The sequence below is a fragment of the Pituophis catenifer genome, unplaced genomic scaffold (genome assembly GCF_029215685.1).
Source record: "Pituophis catenifer annectens isolate HBS135680 unplaced genomic scaffold, rPitCat1.0.hap2 SCAF_2, whole genome shotgun sequence".
NCBI classification, from domain to species: domain Eukaryota; kingdom Metazoa; phylum Chordata; class Lepidosauria; order Squamata; family Colubridae; genus Pituophis; species Pituophis catenifer.
The window spans coordinates 199,712,232-199,737,664 of NW_027256882.1; the positions used below are offsets into that span (position 1 = coordinate 199,712,232).

Sequence of the window (25,433 nt, forward strand, 5' to 3'; positions counted from 1 at the left end):
TCTCATCCAAGAAGCTTCTTCAGCTCTGACTGGATGGTGGTGGGGAGTCAGAGCTGAAGAAGCTTCTTGGATGGGACCAGTGAAGCATCTTCAAGAAAAACTAGAAAGTCCAGTTGCCTCTTCTAAAAGCACCTTTGGGACAACCATGACCTGGATGACTGAGAATCTCCATAGACATTTAGCGATAAACTGGCCAGATGAACTGCCATTTATTAGAGCTGTGTGATTAAGTTACACAGAAAGATCGACCAGACCCTTAATGGGCCAAGTTACTGCTACAGAGGTATTGTATGTGATTTTAGATATTTTAGTTGTAATTTTATATATTATCTGACTTGACATAAATTGTAAGACACATTTTTGTAATGTGAATTGTAATCACACTTTATATAAATCCAGATACCATCTAACCCATATATTCCGTTTAGACTTCACAGATTCTAACCAGATTGTTTTACAGATGCATTTTAAGTTTGTCTCAAATTTTCTTTACTGTCTCTGAAGATCGATTTAGAAGTACTCACAGAGAGTTCCTAGTACTTGTCTGTAATAAACTGACTGACTGGCCAGAGAGGATAAGAATACTCCTTGTAGTAGTACTCGTTCTTTCTGTTACAGCAAAGCCACAAGTGATTTAAGTGCCAGTAAATTACTAGGACCCATTTTCAGAGAAAGGTGTGCAAAGGAGCGTTTTCTTTTCGAACGAACTCTGGCGCTCCTCCTTTCATTGAATGTACCGTAGACCATTCACGTTATAAATCCGGTTTTTGCCTCAATGCCTCCGTTTAATATGCCAACAGGGAAGTCCGCTTTACTGGGGGTGGACGGGGGGGGGTGCGTTGAGATGGGGGGGGAGAGAGCGCGTCCCGCCCGCGAGCAGTTCCCTCCTCCTTCTCTCCCTCAGAGCGCACGGACGAATGAGTAGAGGTCACGTGCACAGAATCCCGCCTTCTGGGCACACTAATTGGCTTATGCCTTTCTCTCCCCTCGGTTGGTTGGTGGATTTGGGCCATCACTCTAGCAGCTTTCCCGGGATGGGGGGTTGTGGAGGAAGGAAAAGAGAAAAAGGCTGCTGACTGCTGGACTATTAGCTGCAGGAAGCCGGAAATACTACTTGCTATCCGTTAAAGGGTTGCCTCCGGCGGGTTTGTAGTCTCTTTTTTTTTTGGCCGCTCGTCCGTTGGGACCGTCGCTTCGGTTGGCTCCTCCCCGATTCTTTTCGTTCGATGGCCGAGTTCGATCTCTTCGGCGCCCCTCAGCCGGTGGCGGGAAACGGGGCACTGGGGGTGGGCGGCGAAGAAGACCCAGCCGCCGCTTTCCTGGCCCAGCAAGAGAATGAAATCGCGGGCATCGAGAACGACGAGGGCTACAGTATCCTGGAAAATGGCGAGCTGCCCGTCGGGATGCAAGGCCAAGACGGGCTGACCGCAGGTTAGGAGAGGGCCCGGCCGAGGACGCGCGCGGGGAGGGGAAGGAAGTGGCACGTGCGGAGGGGGGGGGGAAAGAAAGAGAGGGAGTGGGTCACGTGACAGCCGGCGCGCGCTTGTACGGTTGGCCTGAGTGGGGGGAGGGAAGAGAAAGGGAGGGAGGGGGGAGAAATGGAAGCTTCGCGTTCGATCCCCCCCCCCCGCCACCCTATCTAGACGTTCGATAGCTCTCGAGAGGAGGGGCAGTAGAATTATCTAATGGTTAGATCTCCTGCTTCCCCCCCCCCCCAAAATCTCTCGCTCTGACCGCGTTCTCGTTTAACGCTGACCCGAAGGGAAGCTATGTCATAGCGAACGTATGAAGACGCCTTGTAATACTGGGTAGCCTTCCCCCCCCTAAAAAAAAAAAACTTGTCCTGAAAAAAAATACCTTGCGTATTTCCTTCACAAACACCCCCCCAAAAAAAAATTACACCCCCCCCCCCAAAAAAAAACCTGAGCCAGTTCGTGTAACTTTTGAAGCCATTGCAGCCGTAGGCTGACACGTTCCTTGTGGCTCTGGGCGCCTTTTCTTTCTCTCTTCTGCCTCTTTCTTCACGAGAACCTGTATTGGGAGAGTTTTGCTGCCTGAGGCGGCTTGCCTCGCCCCGCCTAATAGGTTGTAGGGAGAATCCAGCGTCGAATAAATGGCAAATAAAATGAGCCACGGTAAAGAAAACTGCCTCGGAACTGAACTGAAACTTCCCTTTCTAAGGGAAATTTTTAAATTTTTTAGTAATTTTTCTAGTCTGGGCATCTACGCCAGCGCTTCATATTTTTCCACACATTTTCTTTCTGCCTCATAGTTCACTTCGGATTATTGGGGTGCTCGTCCGTCCTCCCAATAATTGTCGTTCCTATCAATGCCCAATATTTGTATTTGTTTCCAGGTAGCATTCAAGAGGCTGGTCGTTATTTATAATTCCTACTTAAACTACTGTCATTATGTATGGGCCTGCCTCCTTCAGCATCGATTCATCCTGTTTGAGTAGTCCATGAAGGATTGCTCTGGATTCCTCTTCAACACTTCAAGGGCAAATGGGCCTGAAACTGGCCTTTTTTCAGTAGCATTCCTTGTGGAATTTGCTGTCCCTGAAATCTATATGTATATCGCTACAGTATAGTTCTATTTTTCCACAAGGCAACAGAGAGCATAAGACAATTAAGATCAACAGTATTGTGTCTAATCCTTATATATTGTACAGTCCCTCTTTTTTAGCTATATAGCTGTTGAAATATTTCTGTTTTTATTTTATTGGTTTGTTTTTTAAATGTTAGTTGCATGGAGTCTGAACTAGGCAGAATATAATTGTTTCTTTAAACATAAAGTCCATTTAGGAAAATAACATGGAAGTAGGTCTTCTCAGTTTATATTCTAAGCTGCTTACGTGTCTTTTCATGCTATATGTAGCGTTAGTAAGAAACTTTTAAGTATAACACCTTCTCTCACCATTTTTTAGTGGTTCTTTAAACAACATAATAAATCAGAAATATCTCTTAAACATTAAAGGGACATCATCACAACCATTAATTTGGATGTTTTATATTAGATTTGTTATAGACTATAGGTTTATAGTCAAAAAGGATAGAAATAAAGAGGAAAAAAAATTATAAAAATGACTTCTGATCTTTATAGCAGTTACAAACGTTTATCATTTTTCCCTTTAGAATTATATAAGAATTCCCTTCTTCCCATGTTTAATATGTTTTAATCAGCAAATCCTTTTTGTTTATTGTCAGCAAAAAAAAAAGGGTTTTAATCTTTTATAAACCTACTGTTTTGTCCCTAATCAAGACAGGTCAATGCCTCCTTTGTGGGTACATTTTAGCTAAGCACTTCTGATTTTATAACTCAAAAACAAATTGTTTCCTTTTTCTCTCCCTCTTAACATGATTCTCATTCACTCTATATTTGATTAGCACGAAATGAATTATAGAAATGGATCTATTCTGAATCTGTATGATTCCAGCTTGAGAGCACAGATTGCATTTTTGGCTATGGTTTGATCCCCTATTTCAGTGATGGCGAACCCTTTCGGCACCAAGTGCCCAAACTGGAATGTGCACGCCAGAAACCCAAAGACCAGCTGGCCGGTGCACATGTGCGCAGGGTGAGCTGGTCTTCGGGTTTCCAGCACGCACGAAGACCAACTGGCCGGCACGCATACACACACCGGAAACCCAAAGACCAGGTGGCTGTGGATAACCTTTGGTGGTTGTACAACATTATCTTCTGCCAATGCAAAGAAATGTTAAGTGTCTTTGGGACTAAAGTACATTCAATTTTAGGAAAATGATGAAACGGCCAAATAAAACATCTGACTTTAACCCCTTCTCTCTCCCCCCCCCACCTCTGTTCAATTGTATCTGATTCTTGGAGATTGCCTGGACAAGTCCCTATAGTTCCCTGGGCATGGTTTTTCAGAAGTGGTGTGCCATTTCCGCCTCCCTACAGCTAAGAGAAAGTGACTGGCCCAAGTTAATGCAGCTGGCATTGTGCTTAAGGCAGGATCCGAACTCATGGTCTCCTGATTTCTAGACTGGTGCCTTAACCACCTAGTTCCTTTCTGTTTCAAAAACTCTGCATCATAAAACTAAAACTGTTCCTATGAAGCCTTTTAGATCTAATATGTGCAATCTTGATGAAATTCCTTAGTATAAAATCACCACAGGTACTCCTTGACCTATGACTATAATTGAGCCATGAATTATGGTAGTTAAACAGGTCACCACACGACCATACCTGATTTTACAACATTTTTTGTGCTGGTCATTAAATAAATCCATTTTACCCAATGTGCTTTATAAAACATTGGAAGCCAAAACTGCCAAAAATTGCAGTCACGTGACGCTGGGATGCTGCAATCAGCCATAAGGATAAACCAATTGTCAAGTGCCCAAAATGTGACGATGTAACCATGGGGAGGTTGGCTGTCAGAATTTTAAACATAGCTGGGGTTGGGGCAGTGTAACTTCAAATGGTCTGTGAGTGGCGAGCTGTATGTTGAGGATTATCTAATGTTAATTTTGTCTAAAAAATGATTTTGTCACCTTTGCAGAGGAAGGTAGAATATCTAGCTAAAAGAGACGTCTGATTTCAGTAAAGTTGTCCTGATGGTCACTATAAGAAGAATGAGAACAAAAAGTGTTATCTAATGCTAGATTTGAACTTGTCAGAAGGGCTTTGATCTTGCTGTAGGTACAGTAAAAAAGATAAAGGAGTCCCTGCAGATTTTATTCCATTAGTTGTTGCTGCCTATAGGGGCAGTGCTTGTCTCCATGTCAAGGCTATTGAGTCAGCACTGTCGGAAGACATTTCCAGAATTATGTGGCCACTTTGATGTCATGGAGCACTGTTATTTTCCCACAGAAGTGGTACCTTTTTATCTACTCACATTTGCATGCTTTGACTGTTAGATTAGCAGGAGCTGGAGCGAGGATGGGAGCTCACACCATTGTGTGGAGTTCGGGTCTCAAACCTGGGCTGCAGCTTTCCAGCCAGCAAGCCCAACATCTTAATGGCTGAACTATCATGCTGTCCTTGCTGCAGGGAATGGGAGAAAAAGCACAATCGTTCAGTACATGTTGTCTTATAACTCTTAAGGATAGATTCCTCACCTGCTCTCATATCTGTTTTGCCCAACAGCAGTTTAAATTCACAAGAAAAATAAAGAGGAACAAATGGACTTAGGCAGAAAATAGAAAAAATTCAAGCTTGAACACAATTGTGAATAAATTAAAAATGGTTTGATCTTAATTTGGATTAATAGAAAAGTATGGTCTAAGTATACTTCATAAATTCAGTATTTATTTGATACAAAGTCTTGATAAAATGGCCTTGCTGCTCATTTGTTTGTTTCTGATAAGAATAATGTAAATCAGCTTCAGTTTTTCCTTACATTTGCTATATGTGACAGAATCCATTACGTATTTGCTAATAAATAGTAACTGTTCTAGAATGCTTGGCCAAAAACTTTAGAAATGGGTTTAGTTTAAAATAGAGGTTTTTGTTTGCTTGTTTGTTTACATCTACAAAGTCACTTTCTACATACATGTTGAAGGATAATTTGTACAGCTTATGAAATATATATGCTTTTGTGAAAAAATAGATTGGCGTGGCAACAGCCCTGCCCGAGCTCCTCAACGTGATAGCCATGGTGGCAGTTGATACACCCAGGCTTATGGTCATGGGTGATTTCAACTTGCCGTCCATTGGTGAATCATCCGAGATGGCTCGGGAGTTCATGGCTTCCATGACAACCATGGACCTGACCCAGCTAGTTCATGGCCCCACCCACAGGGGGGGGTCACACTCTGGACTTGATTTTTGTCTCTGGCCAGTGGTTGAGTGGTCTTGTTATAGGGGATATAGACATGGAACCCTTGTCATGGTCAGATCATTCGCTCCTTCGCCTGGACCCTTGAACCGCTACACCCCGCCGCAGGGAGGCGGAGCCAATAAGATGGGTCCGCCCCAGGCGCCTGATGGATCCTGAGAGGTTCCAGATGGAGCTTGGGCCACCTCCTGAGGATCTGGCACATGACTCGGCCGAGGACCTGGTGGCTGCCTGGGATCGGGCGGCTGGTGGGGCCTTGGATCGAGTCGTGCCTCTGCGGCCTCTGACCCGGTGCCGATCCCTCGCGGCTCCTTGGTTTACCGAGGAGCTGAGGGAGATGAAGCGCCGGAAAAGACGCCTGGAAAGCGGTTGGAGGGCCAGTCTCGCTGAATCTGACCGAACACTAGTAAGGTCGCATATTAAGACCTACTTAGTGGCGATAAAAGCGGCAAAGTTTAATTACTTTTCCGCTCTTATTGCATCATCAGAGAATCGTCCGGCCGCCCTGTTCAGGGTGACTCGCTCCCTGCTTCAACCGGGAGTGCGGGAGGACCCCCTGGAAGGCAGGGCTGAGGATTTCGGACAATATCTGTATGACAAAATCGCTCACATCCGGGGGGATTTGGACTCTGACTGGGAAGAGTTTGACTCTGTGACCCCTGATGACTTAGTGCGGCCACATGTTTACTGGATCCGTGTCCCTCCTGGTTAGTATTGGCTTCCCGGGAGGTTACATGAGGCTGGCTCCAGGGAATTATTAATGCTTCGTTGAGTGAGGGTTACTTCCCCACAGCCTTGAAAGAGGCTATGGTGAGGCCTCTCCTCAAGAAGCCCTCCCTGGACCCGGCAGTATTGGCCAACTACCGTCCTGTCTCCAACCTTCGCTTCGTGGCGAAGGTTGTTGAGAGTGTGGTCGCGCGACAGTTTCCACAATTCCTGGAGGAAACGTCTTATCTAGATCCTTTCTAGTCGGGTTTCAGGCCTGGGCACAGCACGGAAATGGCATTGGTCGTGTTGGTAGATGATCTCTGGAGGGCTCGGGACAGGGGTTGCTCTTCTGTTCTAGCCCTGTTAGACCTCTCAGCGGCTTTTGATATCATCGACCATGGTATCATGCTGCACTGGTTGGAAGAGTTGGGGATGGGGGCACCGTGTTACGGTGGTTCTCCTTTCTCTCTGACCGGTCGCAGTTTGTGTTGGCAGGGGGGCAGAGGTCGACCTCGAGGCCTCTCATCTGTGGAGTCGGTCCTCTCGCCCCTTTTGTTCAACATTTATGTGAAGCCGCTGGGTGAGATCATCCGTGGCTTTGGGGTGAAGTACCACCAGTACGCTGATGACACCCAGCTGTACATCTCCACCCCAGACCACCCCAACGATGCCCTTGAAGTGATGTCTCAGTGCCTGGAGGCTATGCGGATCTGGATGGGGAGGAACAGGCTCAAGCTCAACCCTTCCAAGACTGAGTGGCTGTGGTTCCCGGCATCCCAATATAGTCAGCTGACTCCATCGCTGACTATTGGGGGCGAGTCTTTGGCCCCCTCGGAGAGGGCGCACAATCTGGGAGTCCTCCTGGATACGCAGCTGTCCTTGGAGGAACATCTGACAGCTGTAGCCAGGGGACCTTTTGTCAGGTTCGCCTGATTCGCCAGTTGTGACCCTTTCTTGATCGGGATTCCATGTGCACAGTCACTCATGCCCTCGTCACCTCTCGCCTGGACTACTGCAACACACTCTACATGGGGCTCCCCTTGAAGAGCACCCGGAGGCTCTAACTGGTCCAGAATGCGGCCGCGCGGGTTATTACGGGAGCTGCATGGCGCTCCCACATAACATTGCTGCGCGAGCTGCACTGGCTCCCAGTGGTCTTCTGGGTGCGCTTCAAGGTGTTGGTTACCACCTTTAAAGCGCTCCATGGCATAGGACCTAGTTATCTTCGAGACCGCCTGCTGCTACCGACAACCTCCCATCGACCCGTGTGCTCCCACAGAGAGGGCCTCCTCGGGGTGCCATCAGCCAAACAATGTAGGCTGGTGACCCCCAGGGGGAGGGCCTTCTCTGTGGGGGCACCTACCCTATGGAACCAGCTGCCCCCTGAGATAAGGAAAATCCAAGACCTTGGTGTCTTCCTCCGTGCCCTTAAAACTTTCTGTTTTCATCAAGCCGGGCTGGCTTAACATATTTTTAAATTTTAAATTTTTAATTGGTTTGTCATTTTAAACTGGGGCCAAATTAATATATATTCTTTTAATTGTTCTTAATGTTTGTATTGTATGTTTTTATCTGGCTGTACACCGCCCTGAGTCCCTTGGGAGAAGGTGCAGTATATAAATTTGAGATAAAATAAAATAAAAATAAAAATTACTGATCTACATTTTTGAACATAATAAAAATATGATATATTCATTTAATGGCCTGCTGTGGAATTTTGACCACATTGGTTGCAGTTCTGTGACAAATGCAAGGAGACATTTCTTTGGGGCTGAACAGAGCAGCATACTTGCGGCTATAGCTTGTCTTTGGGACTTGAGCTGAGGGACTGCTGATGTTTGAAGGAGATAGATGCAGGTTTCTACTTCCCCGTGTAGATAAATTATAACTCTTAATCAGATTTGTGCTCTATTTTCTTTTTAATTGCAGATAGTGCTCCCCTCTTACTATCAGATTATTCTTTGCTTCTGGGAATGTTTAATGGAATAGAATGTTTAATAGAATGCAAATGTGATAGTAAATAGTTTTATTTACTATCAGATCTATTTTTAATCCATACAGTACATAAAGATGTTTAGTATTATAAGAAACAATCCATGAGAACAGTAGTCATTATGAATAAACAGAGAAACAGAAAATAAACACGGTGAAGGTCACAATTGTATGCTCAATAATATGATATTCATTAGCACAATTTTGTTTTCTGCAAAAATTAAACAAAGACTCTAAATTGTTCCAAATACAGTTCTGTTGAATTTATTTCATATAATAATTATCTAAATTATCCTTTCTAACAGTGGAACTCAACTAAAGCATTTCTTTAGATAATTGCAATTAAAAATATTCTGTTAATCAACTGTTGATATTTGAACGTGAAATCTGTTTTCCTACCGAGCAACTTGGAAATATAAAAATATGATCCAGTTTCGATGTTTCAAGTCTTTTCTTAATAAAGCAAATACTCACACAAACACTTTCTTTCGCTTGCATGTTGCTGATTTCAGGATCCTATAAAAAAATCGGGGATCTGAAAACACGGTTTTGAACTGGTTTCAGGGCCTGATGTGCTCTGTTCCTGGTAACCACTATTTTCTGTTCAAAGATAACAGGAAGAAGTGTGACTACATATATCTAATCTTCTGGCAAAGGGTGGAATATGCAAGTGCAAATTTCCTGTTTCTAAAAAAAATTCTAGTATACTTGGATTTTTGTCTTCATCTCATTAAATATTTAGCCTTTTAATTTGTGTGACTCAAATCTCACAATTAGTTAATTATTAAGGATAAAATTTTAAAAACTATTAAAATTAATAAAACATAATCTCAATAAAACATTAATTCTAAACTGGATTCTTGTGAATTTTAGAAATAAGGTAGTACAATTTTAAAAACCTAATGAGAAATTAAATTGCTGTAATCTGACAGTAGAGACTGAATCTAATTTTCTCCTTGCCCTAGAAAATTAATTAATGGAATTGTAGAATACATAGAGACATTATAGAAAAGAAAATATAAAAGAAAATGATCTGTGAAAGAAAGAGTTTGTGTGTATATTTGCTTTATTAAGAAAAGATGTGAAACAATAGTAGCAAGGAGTCTTGGTTCTGATCCTTGCCTAGGCTCAGAAGCAACCTGGGTGATTTTGGTCCTCTCAGCCCTATACTGAAAATATCTATCAAGCAAATGTGCACTGGACCATCATGATAGCTAAAGCTCCATAATCTTCAATGAAGCAGGATTGATTCAAGCAGATTATATATACATTTATACATTCTTTGTATTATTGACCACATTTGTATAACTATCCATTTCACGTAGTGACCCTGGGTGGCATATACAATAAAACACACAACCATTAAAAAACAATTTTAATTAAAAAGATTAAGATAAATAAAAACAATGACAGGAGTGCATTCCATTAATTATATATAGCCATCTAGAAGCTTCATTTCTACTGTTGGATACCAAAGCAAGTTGACAGAATCACTTTTAAGTGCCTTCTGGAAGGTCAATCTCACCTCAGGGTGTCTGTAGTTGTGATCTCTCCCAAAATGAATGTAGCCCTTAATTTTCCTAATCTAATAGAATTTATGCTTTACTCTTGTTATAATCAATTTTAATCATTGAAATTATTTTTCAGTAAATTATTTATTTAGCATTTCAAGTGTTTTGAAACTATTATAATAGTGGCTTTAACAGTTATCTTGAAATTGGTATCTTATAAAATATATTACAAAGGGAAGAGGTTGACTGAAAAATTATGGCTTCACCAAGTAAACAATTAGAAGAGCTTTGAAACGTGAGCTTTCTGTAGTATTTACTCTTAGTTAATATAGTCTCAAGTTCCAGTTGAGAGGGTGAAGCTAGTTTAACTATAACTAAATAAAGTCTCATTCTTTAGTTTACTTTCTTACATACTTTTAAATGCTGCTTCTTTTAAAGAAAGATTCTGTTGCCAAGAAAGTTAATGTAGACCATTTCTTCTTCCTCAGATGCAATTGATGGAGTGACGAATGGCGATATCTACCAGGTAAGTGAAATTCTACTGTAAGAATGGTCACCACTGATTGAACCGAACTCTTGATAATGAGTTTTGTCTCCTGTTACATCATGTCTCACTTCACAACTGCACCTGTTAACAATGAATTTTCCAGTGCGCTGCTCCCACTATCCATCAACGGGTTAAATCCTCCAGCTTTGGCAATAACTGAGTGAAGCTAAGACTTCCCTTTCCTGCTGCCAACCACGCCCCCCAAGTCCCATGATCCCCAGTCTTCACTCAGTTATTGGCAAACACTGGAGTGATTTTCTGAGCTGCTGGAATAATTTTTTCCAGAAGATTTCCCTTTCCGTTAGGTTTTTTCTTTATTTTTGATTACTTGTTTTTTCTATCGGGTAGCTGCCTTGCAGCGAAGACCGGAGTTGCGGCTGGGAATTTCAAAGCGTCAGCTGGGCAGCGGGCAAGCTCTTCCCCTCGCCCACGCCTCAGCGCACCTGGGACGCTCCGTTTCGGCAGCGGCCGAACGCTAGGCTCCCCTCCAGGGGGGGGGGCATTTCCAAGCCGAAGGAGAGCAGCGGAGCTCAGAAGCGGCGGCGGCGGCGCGGTTTACCGCCGCTCGCATCCAGGAAGCGGCAGGAGACTCCCAGACTCATTCGGAGCGCACGCGAGTGGCGGTAAGGCGGCAGGCGCTCCCAACGCGGCAGAAGAGGGCTCAGGCTTCTCGGGCTGTTAGCGGCATTTGGTCGGACCCTCGGGCCGCCATTGTGAGTCCGCTGCTTCCACAGCCCTTTCGAATTTGGCGCCACGTGCGCCCGCCATCTTGGTGGACCTGCGGGCCGCCATTTTGAGCGTCATTTCCGGCCCCACCCGGACAAGCCTGCACCAACCTGCCTACCCAGCACGGGAAGGGGGAAGCCCTTAGCTGCGAAGCCGCGCAAATTAAGGCAGTTTGGGGACCCTCGGGCCCCATCTTCCTGGAAGCCAGTAAGCATTCCCGGGGGCCACAAATCCAACGCGCAGGACCCCAGCCTGCAAGGAGAAGCCATGTCAGAGTCACCCTTCTCCTCTGACATGGAGCTTGAGGCCAGCCCACCGCGCAAGTCTCACAAATCAGACAAAAAGGGGTCGGGCAAGCGGTCTGAGTCCACCAGCCGCAAAACCCAGGCGGAGAAGGCGCCTCTCACACTGGACAGAGACGCCCAAAGGCGCCACAGGGCCCTAGAAAGGCAATGGGCCAAGGCGCAGAAGGCAGCCTCAGTGACATCAGGCCGGGAGATAGGCTCCCCCCAAAGAGCAAGCCTACCCCCAGGAGAGGGCCTGCCTGGAATCACAAGCCTGGATGAACTGGCCACAACACCAGCTACCCCCAAGCCTACCGGGTCAGATAATTCACTGCTCCGCTCCAAAGGAGTCTCCCTGTCCCTGCCGGATGTCTCAACCGCCAACCTGTCACAGCGGCAGCACCGGGGCGCAGAGGCGACCTTCACACCAACAGCAGCAGGGTTGCGAGCAACAGAGGGAGCACCCCCGACAGGCCAGCTGGACTTCCAATCAATGCTGTCATCCGCCTTTTCCACGTTTCTGGCTACGCAGTTTCAGCAGGCCTCACAGGCCCCGGCACAGCCGTTGGCGCAAGGGACACAACACCGGCAGCGTTCCCAGGCGCATCCCTCACGAGATCATGATTCATCTTCGGATGACTCAGATCAAGCAGAAGAGGGTCCGGAGGACAGGGAGTTCTCTGAAGACGAGGGACTGACACCTGACACCCCGGCTTTCACAGGACTGTTCCGCCCGGCACTGTTCAAATCCCTTCTCCACAAAGCGAGGCTCTCGACTAATTTGGGAGTACCGGGGGAGGTGACTCCGTCCCCTCAGGTTCCGGCGGGACCCCACGACGCCCTGTTCAAGTCATCAAAGCCAGAAAAGGACTGCATCCCCTGTCCACAACTGTTTGCGGACGTAATCCAAATCCCGTGGGGACAACCAGCCTCTCTCACGACACCCAGCAGTCTGGACAGGAAACTCTACTGCTCAGCACCGGAATTGGAGGACCTTTTGGCCCTACCCTCAGTAGACCAACCGGTAGCGGCCCTCTCAGCTACCTCCATGATTTCCACAGACGCCTTGGACGGCCTAAAAGCGGAGGATAAAAGGACAGAGTGGGCTTTCCGCAAGTCACATCAGGCAGTGTCGTGGGCAATCAGGACAGCAACAGCAACGTCCTTCTTCAACAGGGCAGCTCTAATCTGGCTGAAACAAATGCAGGAGAGGATCCCACCGGAGGATGCCAGGCTGCACCAAGATTTAAGCAAAATTTTGGCAGCCACAGAATACGCCGCGGATGCGTCTCTGAACTCCGCAAAGTTTGCCTCGAGGGCACTTGCCTCAACAGTCACAGCTAGAAGGCTATTCTGGCTCCGCCCCTGGAAAGCCGACCTGAAAGCGAAATGGAAACTCGCAGCAGCCCCATACAAAGCCCCAGACCTTTTCGGGGCAGCCTTAGAACCTGTCCTAATCGAAAGCAAGGACAAGAGGAAGATCCTCCCATCGGCCTACCGCCGCCAGGAACGTAGATTCTCACCGTATGGGCACCAGCAGCCCTTTCGTTCCAGCGGGGGGTCCAGAGGCCCCCCCTCTCAACGAGCCCAGTTTCAGAGTGGTGACCGAAACCAAGAAAGACAGCAGTTCCGAGATCGAGGCCGACACCAACAGTCTAAGAGACCATTCCGGGGAGCAGGTTTTAAAACCACCAGGAGGGGGAAGTGACGCCCGAGCCGCGGGCCCCATCGGAGGGAGGCTCCATCTCTTCCACCAACAATGGGCCCACTCAACATCGGATCTGTGGGTACAACGCACGACTTCTTTGGGGCTTTCTATAGATTTCTCCGGTCCTCCTCCCCGTCGTTTCGTGCGCTGCCCGGTCCCGCCTACCAGGGACCTCTCCCTTCTGATGGCTCAAGAAGTATCACACCTCCTGGAGATCAGAGCCATAGAACCGGTACCATTGAATCAGCACGGTTCGGGGTTTTACTCAATCCTCTTCCTCGTGCCCAAGAACTCCGGAGGTTGGAGGGGCATCCTAAATCTAAAGCAGCTGAACCTGACCGTCCAGTACCGCAGGTTCAAAATGCACTCCCTTCGGTCAATCTTAGCAGGGGTCAGACAAGGGGACCTGCTCCAATCAGTCGACTTACGAGAGGCCTACCTTCACGTTCCCATTCACCCCAACCACCGTCAGTACCTGAGATTCGAGTACGCGGGGCAACACTTCCAGTACCGCGCGATGCCTTTCGGACTCTCTTCAGCGCCCCGCACCTTTACCAAACTGGTAGCAGTGGTAGCAGCCACTCTCCGGGAGATCCCGGTACGAGTTCTTTGTTACCTCGACGACATCCTGGTCCTCTCATCGTCTCACGAGCAAGCGATCAAGGATATGGAGCGGGTCCTGGAAGCATTTCAAAACCACGGCTTCACCATCAACTACGAGAAGAGTCAGCTGCGGCCATCGACCCGTATCCTGCATCTGGGGGCGGTGATAGACTCGGTACGAGGACAGGTCTTCCTGTCTCCAGAAAGGGTCCGGAGCATTCGGGTCCTGACTCAGCAAGTACTGACAAAGAGGAAAGTACGCCTGCTGCACTTCTCACGCCTGCTGGGGAAGATGGTCTCCTGTTTCGGCATCGTACCGTGGGCACGCAGACACTCGCGGTCCCTCCAATGGTTCCTTCTTCCGTTCCAGCAGACGGGCAAAGCCAGCTCGATTCAGGAGGTGACCCTCCCAGCTCAAGTCCGCCGGTCCCTCGGTTGGTGGATGTCCCTGTCGCTTCTCAAAGGCCGCGACTTTCTGGACCCGGACAGACTAACTCTCACCACAGATGCGAGCCTCCGGGGATGGGGGGCTCACCTCGGCTCCCAAGTGGCACAGGGGCAGTGGTCACGGAGCGAGCGGCAGTGCAGCATCAACCTGTTGGAGCTCCGAGCGATCAGGCTGGCCCTAGTACATTTTCAATCCACAGTGCAAGGCCATCACGTCCTCATCCTGACAGACAACATCTCGGCCAAAGCTCATGTGAACCGAGAAGGGGGCACGAGGTCCCGAGCGCTGATGTTCGAGTCCGAGGCCCTATTCACCTGGGTGGAGAAGCACCTGCGGTCGATAAAGGCGGACCACATCGCGGGGTCGACGAACGTCACAGCAGACTGGCTCAGCCGGGAACAGCTAGATCCGGCGGAGTGGCAACTACACTCCAGCCTATTCCAGGAGATAGCGACAAGATTCGGGACGCCGGTGGTAGACCTCTTCGCGTCCCCGGCCAACACTCAGCTTCCTCGGTTCGTGTCCCGTTACACAACGCCACAGGCAGAGGATCAGGATGCTCTCCGCTGCAGGTGGCCCAGGGGTCTGCTATACGCCTTCCCGCCGATCCCTCTACTTCCTCGCGTCATCCGGAAGTTACTGGTCGAAAGAGCCGACCTACTCTTGGTCGCGCCAAACTGGCCCCGAAGAATGTGGTACGCCGACCTAGTAGCTCTCTCGGTAGAGCAACCGTGGGTGATCCCACCACACAAGGTTGTACTGTGCCAGGGAGCAGTCACTCACCCAGAGCCTCAATGGCTTCAATTGGCCGTCTGGCACTTGAAAGGGTCATCCTAAAGAAGGACAGACTGTCGGACGGAGTCGTCAACACCATCCAGGCGGCCAGACGACCCTCTACGACTCGCATATACGAGTCCTCTTGGTGCGCCTTCTGCTGCTGGTGTTCCCAACACCATACGGACCCCACAGCAGCGGTGGTGCAGGACGTCCTAGAATTCTTGCAGACTGGACTGGACAAGGGACTGGCTCCGGCCACCCTAAGACGTCAGACAGCAGCTCTGTCCACCGTCATTTTGTGTCCACCGTACCAAGCACTGTCGCACCACCCGCGTATCAAAGGTTTTCTGCACGGCGCTACGAACCTCAGGCCCCCTACAGTACACCGTTACCCATCATGGGACCTCCCTCTGGTATTGAAGGCCCTGATGTCAACCCCATTCGAACCATTAAACTCGGTCGCCCTCAAGTATTTATCGTTTAAGGTGACCTTTCTCCTGGCTATCACCTCGGCCAGGAGAGTTTCAGAGCTAGCGGCCCTATCGGTCCGGAGGGACCTGTGTATTTTTAGAGATTCCTCAGTAGTACTACGGCTGGATCCTTCCTTCGTGCCCAAGGTCAACTCCTGGTTCCACCGCGCTCAGGAGCTCATCCTCCCGGATTTCTGCCCATCCCCGCGCAACGACAGGGAAAGACGTTGGCATACCCTCGACGTGCGTCGCGCGCTCCGCATCTACATCCGGCGGACAGCGGCACACCGCCGCTCGGAGGCGCTTCTAGTGTCTTTCAACCCAGCCTCAATGGGTCTGAAGATCTCGGCTTCCACAGTCAGCAGGTGGATTAAGGCCTGTATCGCCTTAGCGTATGATCTGGACTCCAGGCCACCACCGGGAAGAATCCTTCCGCACTCCACCCGCAGTGCGGCCACCTCGGCGGCCTGGGCAACGCAGGCGTCGGTGGCAGACATCTGCAGAGCGGCGACCTGGTCGTCTCTGTCACCCTTCATTCGCCACTACAAAATTGACACCTATGACTCGGCTGAAGCGGCCTTTGGCCGTAGGGTCCTCCAAAGGGTCCTAGGCGAAGAGGGCCCAGGAGGCAGTCAGCCCCCCGCCCAGGGGGTTTAAGCTTGGGTATATCCCGTTGATGGATAATGGGAGCAGCGCACTGGAAAATGGACGTTGTCTTACCTGAACGTCCCTTTTCAGGGCGCTGCGTACACTATCCATACCCACCCTGGGTCTGACTACCAGACAGATTGTTGTTCCTGTTTAAGGTTTTGTTCAATAAAGTTGGTTTCTAACTGCCAATCATTGTTTGCGGTGTTTTCGTTCAGACTGGGGATCATGGGACTTGGGGGGCGTGGTTGGCAGCAGGAAAGGGAAGTCTTAGCTTCACTCAGTTATTGCCAAAGCTGGAGGATTTAACCCGTTGATGGATAGTGTACGCAGCGCCCTGAAAAGGGACGTTCAGGTAAGACAACGTCCATTTTCCAGTCCCTATATTGTTAAGTAAGTTGAAGAGTATAATTCAAAGAACCATACGATACGTACATAGGATGATACGTATAGGTAGTCCCTCTGTTACGACAGTTCACTTAGCAACCGTTCGAAGTTGTGACATAATCCCTCCCCCCAAAGTACTTACAACACAGTCCCCAGGTTATGAATGTCGCAACACCACAGCAGTCATTCATCCTTACGGATGACAACAGAGGCACTGCAACATTCATCCTGCCTATTCCCTCCCCCACGTTGGGTCTCCATAGGCAGGCCTGTTTCCACAGTGAAAAGATCTTTACTTACCTTTTGAAGATCTAGCAAGCTGACTCCTCTCCAGCCTTTCTGTTTCTTTGCCTGCCTGCTCAAACACTTTTTGCCTTGAGACTGGAAGCTTCTGGGGGCCATGATCTCATGCGACTTCAGGCACACATCTGCTTTTGCAGAGAAGGGGTGCCTAAAGTCCTGCGAGATTAGGGCACCCAGAAGCTTCTAGTCTGCACATGAAAAGTGTTTGCATGCCAATAGGAGGCTTGAAGCAACATGATTTCACTGGCCCAAAACCTCCCATCACCATCCGAATATGTTTCTGTGCCGAGACTGGAAGCCTTTGGAGGAGATTCACTGAGGCTGCCCGCTGCTCCAGAAGTTGCAGGCAGCCTCAGTGAGTTAGAGAAGCTGATCAAGTCGCACTTGTCCTGCTCTCCCTCTGCTCTTGCTGGGAGCAAAGAAACCAGAGGCAGGAGAGGAGGCAGCTCGCTAGATCTTCGAAAGGTAAGTGAGTCTCCATAGGCCTGCCATTGCAGGATTGGGGAGGGGGGAAAGTAATTGCGTGCATTCTCTGGATTAGGTGAGACCTTGGGTGGTCTGAAGCAGGTGGTCTGTTCCATCACTAGGTCCCCCATGGCTTTCCCCACCCTGAGATACCTCATGTGCACTTAATGACCCACGTATCCGATTAGCAAATGCATGGACAAAAGGAGGGAGTGATCATGTTCAAGTTATACAATTCACTCCTTCGAATCCCCAGGTTACGAATGTATTTGGCAGGCCCCATTGCATTTCTAACTCAAATACTACTTGTAATTCCATTTGTTTTTCTTCTGTTCAATTATGTCCAATTCTCGGATACTGCCTGGATAAGTCCATGTGGGGTTTTTTGGCCAGATATTTCAGAAGTGATTTGCCATTGCTTCCTTCCTAAGACTGAGAAAGAGTGACTGGCTCAAATTGACCCAGCTGGCTGTGTGCCTAAGTGGGACTAGAACTCACAATAACCAAATTTCTACCCTGGTACTCTAACTACTACATCAAATTGGCTTCCAAAAATTTCCCATGAATACATGATGAACCTTCCAGTTAAAATAAATTTATATGCCTTTTCCTTATTATTTGAAAAGTATATTAGGTGGTATCCCCTCTTTGAGGGTCAGCATGATATTAACGAAGTACTTGGCAGTGCTCTCTTCTGACAGATAGTTATCACTCTTTTTTTTCCCTACAGATGACTAGGATTCATCTATTTCTTTAGCAAAATACTATTATTAGTGTTGCCCTTTTCCTATTTTTCCTAGCAAAAGAAGGTTTTTCCTAGGTTTTCTTGCTTTTTCATAGTTTAAGGTGGCAGCCAAAGGGTACTTTTTTTTAAAAAAAAAGGCTGAAACCCAGAAACTCTGCTCTCAACTCCCACTTAATGCTTCATTTGCCATGGAGGTTATATATTACCAAATCTTTCCAAATAACTTGTCATTGTTGATCCATTTGCCTCTTCTTACATTTCTTCTTACTCTTCATGCAGCAAAGCTAACCATACCTTAGAACTTTATTTTTATTCAATTATAAAAATAGCTGCCTCTTTGTCTGGATCAGGAGAGCAATGGTCCTACAGACTGCTATGCTGCTATTTCTCAAGTTGATCGTCTGCAGACAGAACCAGAGAGCATTCGCAAATGGAGAGAAGAGCAGCGAGAGCGTCTAGAAGAGCTTGGTAAGAATCTAATTTTCAGCATCACATAACTGTTAATGGGAACTTTATTTTCATCTGAGTAGCAATATTGTCAGTTATCCTTGAATTGCAAACCATAGGCAAGGCATTTACCATCTCTCTTGAATGCATTTTGACTCCATTTTGAGTATGTCTTCCTGTCCATTAGGTAGAAAGGAGAGTATTGTTCAGGCCCAGAAAATAGGGCTGATCTGTTGTTAAAGCAGAGAATGTATATAATAACCGTTCTTGCCAAATAATCTCAAATTCTAGAAATAATTCATTTGTGTGGTTTTTTTCCCTAACATGTATAATGTTTTTCTGCTGATTAGTTTGCATAGCATTCATTGTCCTATTCAATTTTTGAAAGAAATAGTCATTAATATTTCAAAAATAGAACCAATTTAAAAAAAAAAAAGTCTTAGGAAACTGGGATATGCGACCAACTATTTCATTATTCTTGTAGGGTTACTTCAGGTCATGAACTTGGTTGGTGTGGTGGATCTGGTTTCATTTTTTGCTACATTTCAGAAAGGAATTAATATATTTGTACTGCTAATTAATCTCGAAATTGATTCCAGCCTTTGTGCTTACTGCCATTAATAGTCATTCATAAAATCTAAGTGGTAAACTGCCTACCTTCCATTGATTTTTATCCCCTAGAAAAGTCCTATGATCTCCATAGTTTTAGTTAGTAATAGTTCAGAATTTTAGCTTTATTTAATCCCAAAGAGTAGATATGTATGTATAAACCACATGTCTGTGTGTATATTTTTTTAAAGATGCAAACTCTCGGAAGCAAGAAGCAGAATGGAAGGAAAAAGCAATAAAAGAATTGGAGGAGTGGTATGCAAGACAAGATGAGCAGCTACAGAAAACGAAAGCAAATAATAGGTAAATGATACAGTTAAAGATCAATTACTGGATTTTGGCATACCTTTTTTATTAATATTTTTGCTGACATGATGATGGCTCTATGCTGATTATAACTAGCAAACAGTAACCTCTCTGAGGAATTTTCAGGAATCCATTATTCTTAGGATAATGATTTTCTCATTCCCAATTCCCCCTCTTTTTTTTTTTTTTTTGTATAGATGTATATCTAAAGTAAGAATTACCATGACTTTGCTAGTACCATTGAACAACTGTTTTCAGTAATAGAGACAATCTCAACCCTTTCCCTAAGACTAAATGACTGTGTATATGTGATTGTGTATGTTATAGGTGTATAATCTGTGTGTGAGAGAGAGAGAGAGAGAGAGAGAGAGAGACTGTTACAGTTATAAAATATGTATGTGTTTATGTGTGTGTATATATATACACATACTTGATTAGGTAGTTTCTTGCAGTAGTCTGGTATAAAAACTCAGCAACAGGGGTTAAGATTTTTTTTATTGCAATCAGTATTTGATATTTCTGAATGAAACATTTGAAAATGTTGCTGTGTTTTGACAGTTAACTTTACAGCCAATTCAATAAATAGGGTTGTTTTTCTTTAGCCGTTTCTGTGGTTTTCAGTCAGGAAGTCACAATTGCTTCTTAGCCTTTTTCTACCATAGTTCCTGAGTCTTGTGATAAAAATGAACTGCAGAGATGACAGATGGAATGTCCTCTTTACTATATAGCCACTTGCTGGTTCAAAGGTTTAGAAATGCTAGCTCTGTAGAGCAGATTTCCCCTTTCTTAGCATAAACCAAAGCACTTTTTTAAAAAAGCTATTGCAAGTTAAGTTGCCTTTGTTAGCTGTTGTTTATAAACTAATTTACCAAGATATCCATAGTTTGAAATTTTATTGTGCAAAACAATGCCTGAAGACCTAAAGAGAGCAATCAGGATGTTTGATTATCTGCAAGGGACTAATTTACCTTAATTGAGCTAAGTTGTTTCTTATCTGTGTGGTTTATTTCTTAACACATATTTCTTATATGTTTTTTTCCTTCACTTAACAATTTCTAAGTATTTCTAGGATCAAATTAATCTGCATGCTAATCACTTGAAATTTAATTCTACTTGGCTATGTTTCCTTTTGCTTATTCTTTTCTCTTTGTCTTCTGTCTGCTTGCCTCTTCTGTGGATTACTTGCCATCTAGGGTGGCAGATGAAGCTTTCTACAAACAACCCTTCGCTGACGTGATCGGTTATGTGTATGTTGCCTAACTACTGGTTATATTCTGATCCATCTGTTTTACTTAACATTTTTTAATCTTTGAGAGTTATTGTGATCAAAGTACCCCTACGGAGAGAGACGTATCTTGTTATAGGGCAAAATAGGAAGAAGACATTTGACTTGGGGGGGGGGTGTCAATTTCTATGATATTACATGCTGTTAAAATAGGCAAGAATAATAGTATCCAAAGAATGTCAATTGACTTCTGGCCACATAATCACTGAATAATTTAGGTGCTTTTTAATCAAAGAATGGTGGAAGTTTCAAATAAAATTGTAAGGAAGAACAATTTTCCAATGTTAAGGAAAGAGATTCCATAGTTTTGTTGTCACTTCTTGTTGGGTTTTGAATATAGTACTAAAAGTGTTATTACTATGTAGCAAATGCTGAAGACTTCAGATAACTCATGGTTTGGTTTGAGTTATGCAGTAGAGTGTATATCTGGAATAACAATTAATTGTAAAAATATTAAAATTAATAGATAATGCTAGAATAGGTGAAATAATTGAATAGTAAATTGAACTTTTTCAAATCAGTGTTCGGTTTCATTAATATTGTAATAAGCAAACCTGTCTTAAATTTCATTCTATATTGAAAATTAAACTACTTAGCATGCAGAGTTGAATTTTGTTGAACTAAATTAGGTGATCTTTAATAACTGAAAACACTCAGTTGTTTTCTCACAGCTGTACTTTTTACATATTTGGCTGTTTAGGATTATGTTACCCAAGCATATAAAATAATAAAAGCTACTTACAGCTCCTTTGTAGCTATACTAGGTGTAAAACTACTGCAGTGGTTAACAAGAAATAGAAACAAATGGGAAAACAGGTTAGGTAGTTTTGTATAACTTCCCTGTAAAATATAGAATGGGAGAATTCATTCAGAGTCATAAAATATTGCTGGAGAATTTAGCTCTAGTAATTGTAGGTAAAATTTAGACATACCACTTTCCTATGTAAAAATAACTCGTTTCAGAATAAGTGGGATAACTTTTTCTGTTTTTCTGTTCATATTCCAGTTCTATACTCTGAAAAAATTAAATAAAAGGTGCTTCTTATCTTCTGGATGTTTGTTCTGGATGTTTGTTGTTCAGAATCAAATGCCTTCTTTCCTCAATGCACATGCTAAAATTGTGATACTTATGTTCGCTGGGGCGAATCCAGATGGACAAAATAGAATACTATAATGCATGTGTTGATAGAGTAATTGTCTTTCAAAAGAGAACCAAGAGAAAGAGGCATGAGCAATTTGCAACACATTTTTTCCTTTTTCCTGCTTGAAAACACCAGTAATGGCAAGTTCAGGAGATGGGGAAGTCACTGTTCCTCGTCTATACTCAGCAAGTTTGTAGTTAAATGGAATATGTCAGGAATTGAGGAAAAAGAAATAGTGATCAAACTGCTTTGGAGCTGGGACCCTGTGTTCCTCACCATGATTTATATTTCCTTAATTGCCTACAATATTTTCAAATTCATTGTGTAATCCGGAAGAGTTGCATGGCAGCCCTTGAGAAGGCCGATGGATATTTCATGCCTGTTTCTATTCTGAATTTAGTACCAAAACTTTTTCCCAATGCTATAGAAGTTTGGTAGATGACTTAGGAAACCCCTTGACTTGTGAAATGCTGGACTTACAGGTGGTGTCTGCCTTTGATTTTTGCAGTCGAAGTTCAGGCAGAAAGGCTGTTTTCTGTAACTGGTTGAGGGGGAGAGAAGAATGCCTGTAGTGCAGCTGCCATAAAAGAAATTTCGGAGGCACCTGTTCCTGAATGTTGATAGTGCTGCAAAGTGCATGTCTGGCCAGCTTTACTTGCCATCTGCATTATGCTCATTTTCATTTTTCTATATCTGACTTAAACTCTCCTTTTTGTTTCTCTTCACCTTTAAAGCACAAACATAAACCATCCTTGCTACAGCCTAGAACAGTTAAGTAAACTCTTCACTGCCCCTTAAGTGTCTTGTCCCATGAAATAGCAGTGTTGTAGTGACCCTTGTCATCAGTGGTGTTTGTAAAATATAACCATACTTGTGATCAGTGCTGAACTTCATAAGTTCATCTCATTGCTTTCCCCCCCCCTTACTCTGTGGGAGTAGTTTTCTTCCTTTTCCCTTCCCCATAAGTAGGTCTGCTTTATTGCATTTGCTTGTGTTCAGAGCTCACAGTCTACTTCAATTAGCTCCAGAAAATAATTTTCCTATTTGTGAGCAAGGTAGCAGAATGCTAGTATTGAAGGGACAATACTTGTGGTGATGTCACTAAGCACAAAATGTGCAGATGAAGAAGCAGATTTCTCCTTGGCCTTTCTCCTTCAGTCTTCCTTGCTCCAGCCTTTAGGTCCATAGCATTTTCAAGCATAAGGGCTATGACTTCTTTTCTTTCATGCTAATTTCTGCTATCTCTCAGCAGCATTGAAAATAGCGTTCCAGTTTCATGTTATAGTTTGTAAAAATTGAAAATAACTAAGAAGGCAACTGAATACCAACCTTAGCATACCATGCCAACCTGATTACTTCTACTAGTATCCATAGGATCATTGGCGATGGCCTTATATAGGATTAAATGGTGATCCTTCAAACTTAGTGTCATTCAGATCTGACTCCTAATAGCTCTCCGAAGTTTCAGATTGGAATCTCTTTTTTTCTCTCTCTCTCTCTTTTTTTTTTTTTCCCCCTGTATGGAAATGCTCGGGATTGCACCTGGAACCTTCTGCATGGATTACACATGCTCTGCCATTGTATTGTGGATCTTCTAATTTATACTGTATGCAGAACTCTGTGGGTAATGAGATTATGTGCCATTGTCAAATTTGCACATTACACAGACTCAGGTTATGCATCTGTACAGTTGATTCCCAACAAACCCATTCTCCTCAGCCTTGTACACTATATAAGGTTGAGATTACTCTTCTCTGTTAAACCAAGCATACATATACTCCCAACTACTTGACTTAGCACCTCTCTGTTCACCTGGGTCTTGATTACTGCCCCTTCCATAATTTGAAGGTCTAAAAAGAGTGGATTGGAAATTTTACCCTACTTTGAGTGATGGTGATGATTTTACAAATAATTAGAAAGCAACTGATGGGAAAATGGGCGGGAGTCCTATTTCGTTGAAATGAAACATGGTGTTGCATTATTTCTAGGGCAGCTGAAGAAGTCTTTGTGAATGATGTTGATGACTCATCTCCTGGCACCGAGTGGGAACGTGTGGCTCGGCTCTGTGACTTTAACCCCAAGTCGAGCAAGCAGGCGAAAGATGTGTCCCGCATGCGCTCAGTGCTGATTTCGCTCAAGCAGGCCCCGCTGGTTCGCTGAAGGGAAAGCACAACCTACACTACAAATGCAATATCTAACTTTACTCAGAGAAGCTGTGTTTGCAGTAATTGGATTAATTATGTTTAAATGTTTTTTGTTGTTTTTGTTTTTGGACCAAACCTCACGATGTATTTAGAGTTTGATCATTGTTCTGTGATTGCATGTTTCTCCTCTGTGTCCTCCTGGTGTCCAAACTGGGAGAAAGCTTCCAGAACTGTAGTCTCTATGCTCCTCCTCTTATGCATTGAGATTTGACTTTTAAATGTACCAATATTAAAGGTCTGTTTAAATTGCACTGTTGTGTGGGAATATTAAAAAGCCGAAGAAACTTTACTCATTTAAAAGGATTCTGTTGTGCTAGCTACAAATAGTTGGGAATATAATGGCTGAAAATTGTATTTTCAAAAACAGAAAAATTACTGTTTTTCCCCCCAGTTATCCCTTGCACTATAGTATAACATTTCCAAACCGGGAATATTTATTTAACTATTTATTCGCAAGATTTAAATGGCCACCTACTTCATACAATGACCTGAGGCAGTTCACCATTCATTCATTCTGAACTTTTATATAGCTGCCCATGTCAGAAAAAAAGCAATTCTGGGCACCACATAATAAAACAATGACACATAAAAAAACTATTCAAGAAAATTTTACAGAAGATCACCAAATGTCAACCACCATGGAGCCACCTCAGTACTTGCTGGTATCGTGGGGTCCCCAGGTCTGATGGCATAACCAGGTTTTGAGGGACTTATGGAAAATCAATAGGGATGAAGCCAACTTCACCGGGGGGGGGGGATTCCATAAAGTGGGCACCATGGCAGGAAAAAGCCCACCTCCTGGATCCTGCCATGTGTAGCTCCCTAGCATATGGGATTGGGAAGACGCAGTCCTTCTAATAACCCAGCCTCATGCCATGAAGGTATTTAAAAGTCAAAACCAGTATGTTGAATTGAATCCATTTAAAAAAAAAATAGTTTGAAACAAATGTATCCTTTCCCCAAGGGCTAGACCACTCTTCCTCAAGTTCTACCTCCATTCTAGCTCTTGGGAGAAGAGCCAGATATTCACAGCCCTCAGGAAAGGATCCTTGGGATGGGAGGCTCTTCTAAAGGACTGGGACAGTCATTGAGAAGGTACACATCTGAGGTCCTATCAGATGACAGGGCTTAAAGGAGGGGACCTGGAACATACCCACCTATTTAACCTAGGACAGGCAGATGGCATTTGGGAGATGTGATTCTGTAGCTAACCTAGCCCTGAACCATGCAGGACTTTAAAAATATTCTTCAGGTATGTTGATCAGTTCTATAACTTTTCAGCAAGCATAGCTAGTGCTAGGAATTCTGGGAATTG

General features: G+C 44.8%; 1 protein-coding gene across 6 annotated transcripts; it reads left to right on the forward strand.

The window, feature by feature from the left end:
* The first annotated feature begins 1,016 nt into the window (after positions 1-1,016).
* CLTA (clathrin light chain A) lies at positions 1,017-24,369 on the forward strand. Of its 6 annotated transcripts, none has more exons than XM_070938514.1 (7): positions 1,017-1,431; positions 10,503-10,540; positions 18,455-18,593; positions 19,373-19,484; positions 20,681-20,734; positions 22,649-22,684; positions 23,903-24,369. In XM_070938514.1, exons 1-7 carry the CDS (start codon positions 1,227-1,229, stop codon positions 24,072-24,074), a joined length of 756 nt encoding a protein of 251 aa, XP_070794615.1. In that variant the 5' UTR covers positions 1,017-1,226; the 3' UTR covers positions 24,075-24,369. The 6 variants fall into 6 exon arrangements, with proteins under 6 accessions (XP_070794615.1, XP_070794616.1, XP_070794618.1 ...); XM_070938515.1 differs by having other exon boundaries at positions 18,476-18,593; XM_070938517.1 differs by lacking the exon at positions 20,681-20,734.
* Positions 24,370-25,433: the final 1,064 nt, after the last annotated feature.

Excerpts from the sequence above, each read along its gene's own strand:
- CLTA (XM_070938514.1), top strand. The coding sequence starts at position 1,227 with ATGGCCGAGTTCGATCTCTTCGGCGCCCCTCAGCCGGTGGCGGGAAAC. Across the intron at positions 1,432-10,502 it reads CCAAGACGGGCTGACCGCAG|ATGCAATTGATGGAGTGACG; the intron begins GTTAGGAGAGGG and ends CTTCTTCCTCAG. Across the intron at positions 19,485-20,680 it reads AAAACGAAAGCAAATAATAG|GGTGGCAGATGAAGCTTTCT; the intron begins GTAAATGATACA and ends CTTGCCATCTAG.